General features: G+C 42.6%; 1 protein-coding gene across 1 annotated transcript in view; it reads left to right on the forward strand.

The window, feature by feature from the left end:
- MAOB (monoamine oxidase B) overlaps positions 1–12,629 on the forward strand; it is a 101,976-nt gene that overhangs the window by 66,699 nt on the left and 22,648 nt on the right. The window contains exons 4-7 of the mRNA XM_081221761.1: positions 4,493–4,597; positions 5,795–5,886; positions 11,029–11,170; positions 12,403–12,552. Of these exons, the coding sequence (XP_081077887.1) occupies positions 4,493–4,597; positions 5,795–5,886; positions 11,029–11,170; positions 12,403–12,552 (489 nt within the window). The remainder of the gene's footprint in view (positions 1–4,492; positions 4,598–5,794; positions 5,887–11,028; positions 11,171–12,402; positions 12,553–12,629) is intronic.

A 12,629-nucleotide genomic window follows, 5' to 3' on the forward strand; every position in this document is an offset into this window, starting at 1 on the left:
CTTTGTGCCCCTTTGTAATTATATATGTTTAATAGTATATTTTGTTTAACCCAATTTATCAAAGATAGTCATTTTTACGTATATGAAATTGTTAATGAGGTATTTAACATTTTTTCATACCAAGTTTTCAAATTCCAGTGTGTTTTACACTGTGTGTAAAGAAATATTTGTTGAATAAATGAGTGAATGAACTGGCATGGAAGTCATTTGAAGATGGGCTGGACTGGTCCTTGCCTGGGATCAGGAGGGAGAGCCACGGAAAAGATCTGGCTGGTCATTGAACCCATCATCAGCTTCTACCTGGTTTGTAAGAATCTCAAGTGGTTACTGGGTCAAAATGTCTTCCAGAGACCTTCTTTACACCCACTGAGCAGTGGCTCATGGAGCAGAGATCTAAGTAAGAGCTTGAGCTCTGAATGCACAAACCCAAGGTTAAATTCTGTCTCCCCTGGCGTGCAAGCTGTGTGACCTTTGAACAAGCTTCTCAACCTCTCTGTGCTTCAGAACTCATCTGTAAAATGAAACATACAATTAGCAATTTACTGACTGAGTTGTTGTGAGAATTAAATTAAATTATTTAATTAAAACCGTCAGCCTAGTGTCTGACAAATGGTGTTCAATAATTAAGAGGCTGGGAACTTTCATGATCAAGAGTATTGGCCTTTGAATGTCTGAATTGCAATCCTGCTGCCACTTAGCAGTTGTGAGACCTTGAGCAGACGATAATTATTTCACCTCTCTATGTCTCAGCTTCTCCATCTGAAAGGGTGGCTGTGAAGATTAATGAATCAATACATGTAAAGTGCACAGAACGAGGCCTGAACGGGGTAACCAGTCTCTGTCAGCTGTTGTCATTATTGTTTGTTATGATTATTATTCCTGCAAGGCTTTGCCTAATTTCTCAGCCAGTACCATCCCCATCTTCCCTGTTTCTCCCTACATGGACGATTCTGTTGCAGGAAGGGGGACCCCTTCCAGGGCCCAAGAGTGGGTTCTTGTCTAACACTCGGAAATGAGTTGTCCAAGGAGACACACGTGCTGACAAAGCAAGAGACTTTTTTAGGAAGAGGTGCCTGGGCGGAGAGCAGGAGGGTAAGGGAACCCAGGAGGACTGCTCTGCCACGTGGCTCACAGTCTCGGGTTTTATGGTGATGGGGTTAGTTTCCAGGTTGTTTCTGGCCAATCATCTTGCTTGGCCCCTAGTCTGACTCAGGATCCTGCCTGGTGGCGTGTGAATCTCTCAGCCAAGATGGATTCCAGCAAGAGGACTCTGGGAAGTTGGTCCTTTCCTCCCTCTTTTGGCCCCTCCTGAATTCACCTAGTTAGTTTTCAGTGACAGCACCATGTTCCTTATCAGGACCTTCTGTTGTGAGACAACTCAGGCAATCGGGGTCTGGCCAAGGCGGGTGGTTTCAGTCAATGGTTCCCTAACCACTCCAGGCCTTTTCTGTGCTAAGTGCTGCTGGCCTGTTCCAAAAACGTTGTCACTGTTGTCTGCCTCTTCCTCCAGCTTCACCCATGTGATGATGCAATCAGAACCCCGTGCTGGGGCTTCCCTGGTGGTGCAGTGGTTAAGAATCTGCCTGCCAATGCAGGGGACATGGGTTCGAGCCCTGGTCCAGGAAGATCCCACATGCCTTGGAGCAACTAAGCCTGTGCGCCGCAACTAGTGAGCCCGTGCACCACAACTACTGAAGCCCGTGCGCCTAGACCCCACGCGCCTAGAGCTCGTGCTCTGCAACAAGAGAAGCCACCGCAATGAGAAGCCCACGCACCGCAACGAAGAGTAATCCCCGCTCACTGCAACTAGAGAAAGCCTGTGCGCAGCAACAAAGACCCAGTGCAGCCGAAAATAAAACAAATAAATAAATAAATATATTAAAAAAAAGAAAGAACCCCTGTTGACCACAGGTTCCAAGTGCTTAGACATGAGAACAGATAAACAGAGGAAGAAAGCCATTTGCCTAAGTAGAGCTTCCTTCCCTCCTCCCCCATAGGGTAGATTAAATTTCTTTTCTTCCAAACTGGAAATATAGCTCAAAACTTAAGCTTGGTCCTCCTGTTTTGTTTGTGGCCCAAGGATAGTCCTTTCCAAGAGCTGTAAAAGTCATTGAGTTCTAGAGAGGCCGGATGGCCTGCTGCACAGTGAGGAAGGCGACATTCCCATGAACAGCAGAGGAGACACGGAGAGGAAAAGGTCACTGTCGAGAAGCGGGATCGAAGAAAGGCCAGGCCACCTGTTCTTACTGCAGAGACCGGGGTCAATGTGGGGAAATAAGATGGCAAAAGGGCTTCCCAGATGCGACAGACTTCAGGGTGTGTGGTCTTTGCCTCAGAGAACAAGGGTCAGGAGAAGAGCAAGACATCTGGAGCATCAAAGTTGACATTAGTGATGTGCTTGCCTCCAAGCCAGCCCGTCTCTGAGAGCCCTGGCCCACTAGTTAGGGGGAGAATTGAGAAGGCAGATTTCAGATGTTTTTACTGAGCCTGCCGAAGCTCTTAGGCTACAAAATAAGGCCTTGTGATAATCGAGTTGGTTGCTGGTTTTCAGCAAGTCTGCTTTAAAAAGTCAAACACAAATCTTCATGCCAGGGTGTCTGATTCTAGGAATTTACCCAAAGGAGATCAATCAAAAATGTGGGCATGGGGGGCTTCCCTGGTGGCGCAGTGGTTGAGAGGCCGCCTGCCGATGCAGGGGACACGGGTTCGTGCCCCGGTCTGGGAAGATCCCACATGCCGCGGAGCGGCTGGGCCCGTGAGCCATGGCCGCTGAGCCTGCGCGTCCGGAGCCTGTGCTCCGCAACGGGAGAGGCCACAACAGTGAGAGGCCCGCGTACTGCAAAGAAACAAACAAACAAACAAAAACTTCTCAAATCGTGCATTTAAAATAGTTTCTTTGGTGTAAATTATACCTCAGTAAAGTTGGCTAAGAAGTGTGATAGTTAATTTTATGTGTCTACTTGGCTAGGCCACAATACCCACATATTTGATCAAACACTATTCTAGATGCTTCTGTAGAGGTATTTTTTTTTAGATGAGTTTAACATGTAAATTAGACTTTGAATAAAGCAGATTGCCCCCCATAATGTGAGTAGACCTCATGCAATCAGTTAAAGGCCTTAATAGAAAAACACTGAGGTCCCCAAGGAAGACGGAATTCTGCTAGCAGATGGCCTTTGGACTTGAACTGTGACTCTTCCCTGGGTTTCCAGCCAGCCAGCCTGCCCTGTAGATTTTGCAGTTGCCAAGCCTCTACAATTGCCTGAGCCAATTCCCTAAATTAATCTCTCTCTCACTGCCCCCTTGCCCCCCTCCCGACACACACATACATCCTATTGGTTCTGTTTCTCTGGAGAACCCTGACTAATACAAGAAGAAAAGTAAGCCTGTATGATAACTCTTCCCTGAGAATCTTAGGGCCTTGTTGGGGAACAAAGAACAATATGACCATAGAATTAACTATTAAAATAGTTTCTGTAACTACAAAATCAGTGTGAGATGAATCTTTGCCAAATGACTGAGAGTTATTGTGAGATCTTGGTTGACTGTGGACCTTGAGTTACTCCAATTTGGTTGCAAGATGATGTCAGAATGCATGGCCTGACTTCTGACTTAGGTTTTCAAATGAACCTAAAGTGGTTTTTGTGGCTGTACCTGAACTGCCATTAAGTTAAGCCTCCCAGAGATGACATACAAGCTGCCATGTTAGTAATCCTTGGAGAAATATATGCCCTTTGTCTCTGTGTCGAGGCGTCCCTTCTCTTCTGGGAGAACCAGGCAGTGTAAACATGTCACAAAGAGAACCTTGAAATTGTGTCTCTTTTTTTTTTTTTGCTGCACTGCTTGGCATGCGGGATCTTAGTCCCTGACCAGAGATCAAACCCCGGCCACGGCAGTGAAAGCGCCGAGTCCTAACCACTGGACCACCAGGGAACTCCCTAAGTTGTCTCTTCTTTCTGCTTTGACCTTGATCTCTGGGAACTCCTGTGTTGACCTAGCGTATCTGATTCTTTGGAGAAGCTTGCTCGGCCCTGTTTTGTGGCTCTTCCTACAGATACTTGCATTCCTGCAATCGGTTTTTCATCCCCTTCTAACTTGTGTAATATTTATAGTTGTCATTTTCTGACCCTCCACCATGCAGAGTCTCCTGGCTCTGAGATATTTGCAAGTATCATTGGCAAATGAGATTAGGTAACCCCACTTCTGTACTGGCATTTACATTTTACATGATAAGAGTTCCAATTTCACAGAGAAACCTTTCTATTGTGTTTGGTGTGGCACCAAATTTCTTTAGGTAACAGGGAATTTTGCTGGAAATCTTAATGCTAAAAAGTTAAGTTGGGTTCTGAGGACAGGAAGGAACTAAAACACTTGAGTGTATGTCACATATTGATAACATGATTTTGCTTACAGGTATTTAACAACGTGGCATATTTAACTACTTTTCCATTGTAGTAAATGTTCCCTTTTAAAATTATCTTGTATCTCACAGGGCAAATCCTACCCCTTCAGGGGCGCATTCCCACCTGTGTGGAATCCAATTACCTACCTAGATCATAACAACCTTTGGAGGACGATGGATGACATGGGACGAGAGGTAAAGCTTCCTAAAGCTTCTTTGATGACATTTGTATTCTTCATAATAAGTTCAGTCCTTAAAAGAAAGAAGGTGAAGCATGTCAACAGTGCCTAGCACATTGTGTAGCACAGTAACTTGCAGTAGAGATTTGTGAGATGTATAAGTGAACTTGTTTCTAACCTCTAAAAGAATGACATGTCCAACAGGCTGCAATTTGCATACTACTGATGAGGGGGGAGAAGATCTTCTATCATTCAGCTTTCCTGGGATGATGTTTCTAATTTAGAATAGCCTCAGGACAGAGCAAGTAAGACTTCTGGGTCTTTGAGTCACCACCATGCCCAAACCTGCAGCTCTTGAGTAAACACACACAGCTTGACCTGAAACTCCAGTTTAGACACGATCTGGTACATCTGTCTGATCTTTGTTAATGAGTTGATTTTTTAAAATTATTATTTATTTATTTTTGGCTGCGCCAGGTGTTAGCTGTGGCACGAGGGATCTACGTTGCCACGTGTGGTATCTTCAGTTGTGGCATTTGGGATCTTTTAGTCGCAGCATGAGAAATCTTTAGTTGCGGCATGCGAACTCTTAGTTGCGGCGTGTGGGATCTAGTTCCCTGAGCAGAGATCGAACCCGGGCCCCCTGCAGTGGGAGCGTGGAGTCTTAGCCACTGGACCACCAGGGAAGTCCCAAGGAGTTGAATTTCTGAATTGTTCTTTCTAAATTATAATAGTAACTTAGTAGTTGACATTTGGAAGCAGCCTGATTACAACATAGCCTCCATTTATAGCACAGGAAAGGTTATCAAAAATTAAATATGGGGCTTCCCTGGTGGCGCAGTGGTTGAGAGTCCACCTGTCGATGCAGGGGACACGGGTTCATGCCCCGGTCCGGGAAGATCCCACATGCCGCGGAGCGGCTGGGCCCGTGAGCCATGGCCGCTGAGCCTGCGCATCCGGAGCCTGTGCTCCGCAACGGGAGAGGCCACAGCAGTGAGAGGCCCACATACCACACACACAAAAAAAATATGGATAGAGTGAATAGGAAATCTACACAGACAACATGGATTGCGCAGTAAAAAACCACTATTGGGGGAATTTGGAAAACTTGCATTTTCCTTCTTTAAGTTAGAGTTTTGAATACTATTGAAATAGTTATTTAAAATGGAAAATTACATTTGCTTTTCCCCTCTGAATTGTCATCTGAATGTAGATTCCCAGTGATGCCCCATGGAAGGCGCCCCTTGCAGAACAGTGGGACCACATGACGATGAAGGAGCTGCTGGACAAGATCTGCTGGACGGAGTAAGACTCGCCATTAGGCACAGGCATTGACCGTGACTCTCTTTCAGGTTTATTTAGCAATTCCGTTCAGCAGCTATGAAACAAGTAGCTGCTTTGTGTCCATAACCACACCACTGGGCCAGGTGGAGTGCTGAAAAATATTGGAACCATGTCCTGCCCTAAAGATGTCTGTACATCAAACCTACTTCTTTGGAATAGTTTTGCATCACAAAGGTCATATTACCCCCTAAAGTCCTTAGGACAGACCACATTGTGCCACTTCCCTTATTTAGAACAGTTTAAAGATCTCACTTACCAAGCTGTCGATGTAGGGATACTTGTAATACTCCTCACTGGTGGTCAAGTATGGAAAGAGTGCATCAGCACATGCATTTCAAACACCTATGGGATGGAGTGGAATTCTTCAAGGCTTTGAAGAGGAACTTCTAGAGAAGTTCTCTGGATAATTCACAACTGTCCAGGAAACATGGATGACTGGACTGACTGCTCCCCCATTAGGTAGAAATGTGTAGCATTGAAAGAAAGTGTTCATGAGTCAAGTATTAAATTATGGTTGGCAGAGGTGGGAACTATACATGAGCTGTGGAAGCTGTATAGACAGACAGCGTGGAAAGGCCTCCCTGCTCTTGGACAGCAGGGAAAAAGGAAAGGATGGTAAGGGTTCCATCTCAAGCACATGGTGAATTTGTGGTAAGCAAAGTAGGAAAATGGCATTGCTATGAGACTGTTTGCCCATGCCAAACAGCATTAGTTGGGAATGTGGCTCTGGGGTTGATGTCTTCATTCTCTAGGCATTGTTGGGGGTGGGGGGGAAGTTGGAGCACTGGCAACTAAAAGTAAAAAGTTTTTAAGGATATCTGAATCTAAGATATAGAAATAACCAAAAGACATAAAATGTACATACTTCTTCATACATAAATTCAACTTCTTAGAATTTAGCTTAAAGAAGGAGAGAGGAAAGAAGAGAGGGAGAAAGGGAGAGAGGGAGATTCAAAGCATTATTTTTAAAAGGAAAATCTAAATGTCACATAATAGAAGACTGGTTAAATTAATTATGGTTTGTCCAAAAACTGGAATACTCTAAAATCTTTAAAAATCGTGTTGAAGAAGAATATTTAATGGCTTGAAAAAAATCATACTATTAAACAGATAGAAAAGCAGGCTGTCATCAAGTATGTACAGTGTGATATATCATCTCATTTCTAAAAAGAAAACTGTACATTCACTGCAAGCAACCGAGATCCATCAGAATGTTTTTTAACATCTAATATTACAATGCAAACAGTTATCCACGTCATTAAAATTCTTCATCAAACATCATATTCATGGTTGCAGACTATTCCATGGGAAGTGAATACCATAATGCGTTTATTTATTATCATTTGACATTTTAGTTACTTCCAGTTTTTAATCATTACCATTATTATTATATAATGCTCTATGATGAACATGTGCCTCTCCTACGTCTTCAGCCTTTGAAAGCAACCAATTTTGAAAGAGTAAAACCCTTTTATTGTCACAAAATCAATGCCTATTATTAATTACATCCTTTTTAACACTTATCTGATACTATTTACCACTGTTTTAGAATGTAGTTTGTAATACAACTTATTTTGTTTGTAATAAAATTGCAGTATTTACTTTTAAATTTTATACATGAAATTTTCAAAATATAGTGAGTATTTTTTACCTGCATTTGTTTTATAACTCCTGTTATAAAAAGCTTTTAATAAGTTCATTAGGTCTTCTCTCTCCAGAGAGCTTTGAAGCTCATTGAAGATAGGACTAATTATATTTCTTTGGTCTCACAGAGATCTGAGTTTTTCTGCCATAGTCCTTGGCCTAATCCTCCCCTTAGTGAATATTCTAGGCTGTTGGCTGACAAAATAAAGCATTCTGAGACGTTAGGAATATATGAACACAAAGTAATTTTTAAATTTTTCTTAAGCAAGATAAGCATGATATCATTTCCTGGTTTTAAAGGAAGTAATCCCCAGAATATCCAACCTACCGTGGTTCAAACTAAAGCACAATCATATATTCAAAGACTAATGTTGATCGTTCTTTCTGTTATCTTTTATAAAGTGGTTTTCAGAAACAGACTAAATTTATGATGTAGTCACAGCTGTGTAAATACACTTTTTATTTTTATTTTTATTTATTTATTTATTTATTTATTTATTTTTGCGGTACGCGGGCCTCTCACTGTTGTGGCCTCTCCCGTTGCGGAGCACAGGCTCCGAACGCGCAGGCTCAGCGGCCATGGCTCACGGGCCCAGCCGCTCCGCGGCACGTGGGATCCTCCCAGACCGGGGCACGAACCCGTGTCCCCTGCATCGGCAGGCGGACTCTCAACCACTGCGCCACCAGGGAAGCCCAAATACACTTTTTAAAACCTATAACTAGAAAAAGAAATGCACCAAAATGAGTCTAGGGATTATCTTTTGGGAGGCAGAAATGTGGAAGATACTCATTCTCTCATCTTTTTATTTTATGAATTTTCCAAATTTTATATAATATGTGTATATTTTTCATGTAGAAAACATAATAACGTTTATCTTTTAAAGAGTCAACAGGGCAAGGAACACGAAAATGTTATTGCACTAGCTTCCTTGGCCTTCCATCCCTCAGGTATTTTTTTTCTCATTTCTTTTCTCAGTAAAGCTCCTAGAATAAATCAAATAAAGGATTAGGAATGGCCTGGCCCTCCAGAGACAAATTACTTTTAGATCTCCCTTGATTTCAAACCAGGGTTATTTCTTTCTCACCAAATTGGCAACAGTAACAACTAGAATCACAGCTCTATTTTTATATTTAATATCGGTTATCTAGCTAGGGCAACATTAGGTTTTAGTTATTTATGACTCCCTTATACCATCCGAATTCACCTATACAATAAAGAACAAAGAAAACGGGACATCAGGAAGCAGCAAAGGATGTTTTCACTTTGAAGTAATATTTTAAACCAATCTTTGGATATTTGTTTTAGATAGAAGCCAAAAATTGCCTCTGCAAAGAAAGCATGAGTCAGCAATTTCCATCCCTTCAGTTATCATGAGGAATCTTGCAAAACTAACTTGAAGTCACTTCAACATATATGTTACACTATTTGCAGGCTTAATGACGGGGACCGTCACAAAAGTGCTACAAGTAACTGGTATGTGTGTTAGGTGTGATTCTACAAACTTCCAGAGTCAAGGTACACTAGGGTAGAGGAGTGTCCCTTGGTCAATATTTGTCCCTTCAAGGTTGTCAACTTACTGATTTTAAAGCATTTTGAGGTATTAAAGGCATGAAGTTTGAATCAGGTATGATGTGGTTTGCAGTTGTACCATTTAGTGATCTGTGCACTACGTATTATTAACTTCCCTGAGACTCAGTGTTTGGGTTTGTGAACTGGGGAAAAATAATGACTGTCATTTTTGTGACAAATCGATAAGACAATGGGTTTTAAAAACCATGGAGTGTGAAAGAGTTCAATAAATGGAAGACAGTATTATTTATTCCACCCATTGTCAGCACTACCAGGTGGAAAATTCTGCTTCAGGTATAACCAGATTAACAACGTGCAAACTTTATGTCAAAGTCAAAAGCGGGATTGGTCCTAATTAAAGATATCCCAGAGTACACATTACTACTGGTGAATTTTAGGATCTGTTAGATTTCACTGGGCTGTTGGAATTGCATGAGATCATTCACTTTCTGGTGTGGCTTCAGATAGGACATAACCTCTCATTTACCTGCCAACCTCAGGCAAAAGTTCGTCTATCTATACTCTGTTAATCACTTTTTCCCCTCATCCATTCTTTGAGCTGGTCTTCCATTAGACAGTAAAATAACTGAATAGATAACTATGACTAATTCTGTACTTGGTACAGCACCTAGCATATCCTTTGAGCATTATGGATCATTTAAAAATAATGTTTAGGGAGTTTCCTGGTGGCCTAGTGGTTAGGATTCCAGGCTTTCACTGCCGTGGCCTGGGTTTAATCCAGTTGGGGAACTGAGATCCCACAAGGTGTGTGGCATGGCCAAAATAAATAAAGAAAGAAAAGAAAAGTAGCGTTTAATTGATATTTCTCATCAACCATGTATTCATTCAGTCATCTAACAAGTAAGTTATTAAGTGCTTACTATGTGCCAGTCACTATTTTAGTAAAGAGGATACTATGGTGAGCAAGAAAGTTAAGATCCCTGTCTCACTGATTGATATTCTAGTGGGGGAGACAGCAATAAAAAATAATAAACCAATAATTAAGATAAGACAGTGAAAATCGTTTTAAAGCTACCACACTACGGTACAATGATAGAGAATGCCAGGGTGCTGGGAATATAGAAGCTGGTGCTCATTTTTATAGACATATAAGAGTTCATCTTTCTGAGAGGACATTAGAATAAGTAGAGAAGGTACAGGATGAGATAGGAAAGGTAGGCATGGGCTAGATCACTTAGGACTTTGGAGGCCATGGTAAAAGATCTGAATCTTATTCTGGTTTTGATAGGATGCCACTGGAAAGTTTTAAATGAGGGAATGACATGACTTGATTTACACTAGAGAAAGAGCACCACAGAGGGGAGGGCAATAAAAAGCTTTTGGCTTCAAGTGTAGTAAATAGATATTCAGTGAGGACAAGTGGAACGAGACAGACCAGTCTGGAGGAAATAATGCTAATCATCCTGGCAAGAGGTGATGCCAATTTGGTGGTAATGAAGGTGGAGTGATGTGGTGAGAGACAACAGGACTTCCTGATGGATTGGATGGTGGGAGAGTGATGGAAAGAGAGAAATTAAGGTTGATTTCTGGAGTGTTGGCCTTAGCAAGTGGGTGAATGGTGATGCCTTTTACTGAGATGGGGATGCCTAGGAGAGTAGCAAGTGTGTGGAGAGCAATCATGACAGCATAGCATATGGAATACATGCTGATTCTGAGCTAGGTCTTTTGATTAAGGGGAAAATATGTCTCCTATTCCCCAAATCTCTGATGTCATGTTTTATAATATTAGATTCTAGTGACAATTTTCTGCAGTTTGCTAAATTGTTCTCCACTTAGCCAAGTTAAGTTTACTGCTTGAATAATTTCCAGAGAATGAAGAAGATGCTCCCCTGCATTTGCCAGCTTTGCTCTTGTTTCTTCCTGAGCAGATCTTCGAAGCAGCTTGCTACTCTCTTTGTGAACCTGTGTGTCACCGCAGAGACCCATGAGGTCTCCGCTCTCTGGTTCCTGTGGTATGTGAAGCAGTGTGGGGGCAGTGCCAGGATCATCTCAACAACCAATGGAGGGCAGGTACCCATTCATACCCCGACCGTTGAAACAGAAAACCACCACTGCCTAAAAAAGATTGGCATCATCCTTCAGTCATGAAAGGATGGAACAGGAGGCAGGCTTGTGGCTTTCAGAGCTTAATCATAGCAGCTCAAAGTGACTTTTGAAAGGGACAGTCTGTTGTTAAGTACCCAGTGTGACAACCCAGTGGCCAATGTCATTTTAAAATTAGGCTTGTCTCCTTTTTTTATGTACTTTGCAACTTTCAATTTGGATATACATCCGATGATTATTTGGTAAGTTGGTAAGAGACCAGCTGATGAACATAACTTGAGTGCTTCTTGGAAAGCTGAACAAAAAACGTCAGAAACGTATTTTCAGTTTAAAACACAAGCACCACATGGAATTCATTCATTCATTCATTCATTCCTTCAGTGCCTATTTCCTGAACCCCAGCCTTGTATAATGCGCTGTGCTGGGCACAGTAGGAAATGGATTTGAGTTCTTAGCTAATCTCCTCGACAGTCATTTTCCTTTCCTTCCCTTCCTCTTCTTGCCCCCTCCTCCACCTCATCACCCTCTTTCTTCTCCTTCTCCCCGTCCCTTCTCTTTCCCCTTCTCCGTGACCTCCTTCCTAGACCTATTTGAAATAGTCCTTTTAAAAATTAACTGAACTGAAAATTTAGGAGAAGACAGTCAGCTCAACTGTGGGCGTGATCACGCAGAACATTTGGAAGCTTTTGCAGGTGGGTGCGGTGAGGTGAAATGGCCTCGGTGGCCGCAGAAACAGCAGGTACCTGACCCAGGGTGAGACAGACTGTAACAGGGAGTAAGCTGGCCTGGGGATGGGTGGGCCAGCAAGATTCTGAGACTGAGTAACAAGGAAACAGGAAACAGGCCTAGGTGTGCTCAGGCAAGTGGTGGCCCAGCAACTCAACCAAAGGATGCAGGTAGGACACAGAGCAGGGGTCTCGGCCAGGCAGGTGGGACATGAGAGTCAGGCTGAGGATGTCCAGCTGAGTTTGGAGTCTGGGAGTCCATCAGAACATAGCCTGGAAGGCTCGAAAACGTGTAAGTTTGTTGAAAGCCAGCAGTCATTGGTTAGAAAACAATGGTGAAAGACACCACCCACAACGGCAGCATGAAATTGTATATCTCACACAGTAAAGATATGTGAGGAAAACTAGCAACTTAGCAATTTATATCCATTCCTATATTTCCTACCCACCTCTTGGGTCCTTTTTTCTTTCCAGGAGAGGAAATTTGTGGGTGGATCTGGTCAAGTGAGTGAGCGGATAATGGACCTCCTTGGGGACCGAGTGAAGCTGGAGAGACCTGTGATCCACATTGACCAGACAGGAGAAAATGTCCTTGTGGAGACCCTAAACCACGAGATGTACGAGGTAACCAAGAGCCTTAAACCAGGGAGAAGAGACAAGAGTCCCATAGATAATCAGAGCTTAAATAAAGCGAAGAATAT

This window comes from Mesoplodon bidens (genome assembly GCF_964165515.1).
Source record: "Mesoplodon bidens genome assembly, chromosome: X".
Lineage (NCBI taxonomy): Eukaryota > Metazoa > Chordata > Mammalia > Artiodactyla > Ziphiidae > Mesoplodon > Mesoplodon bidens.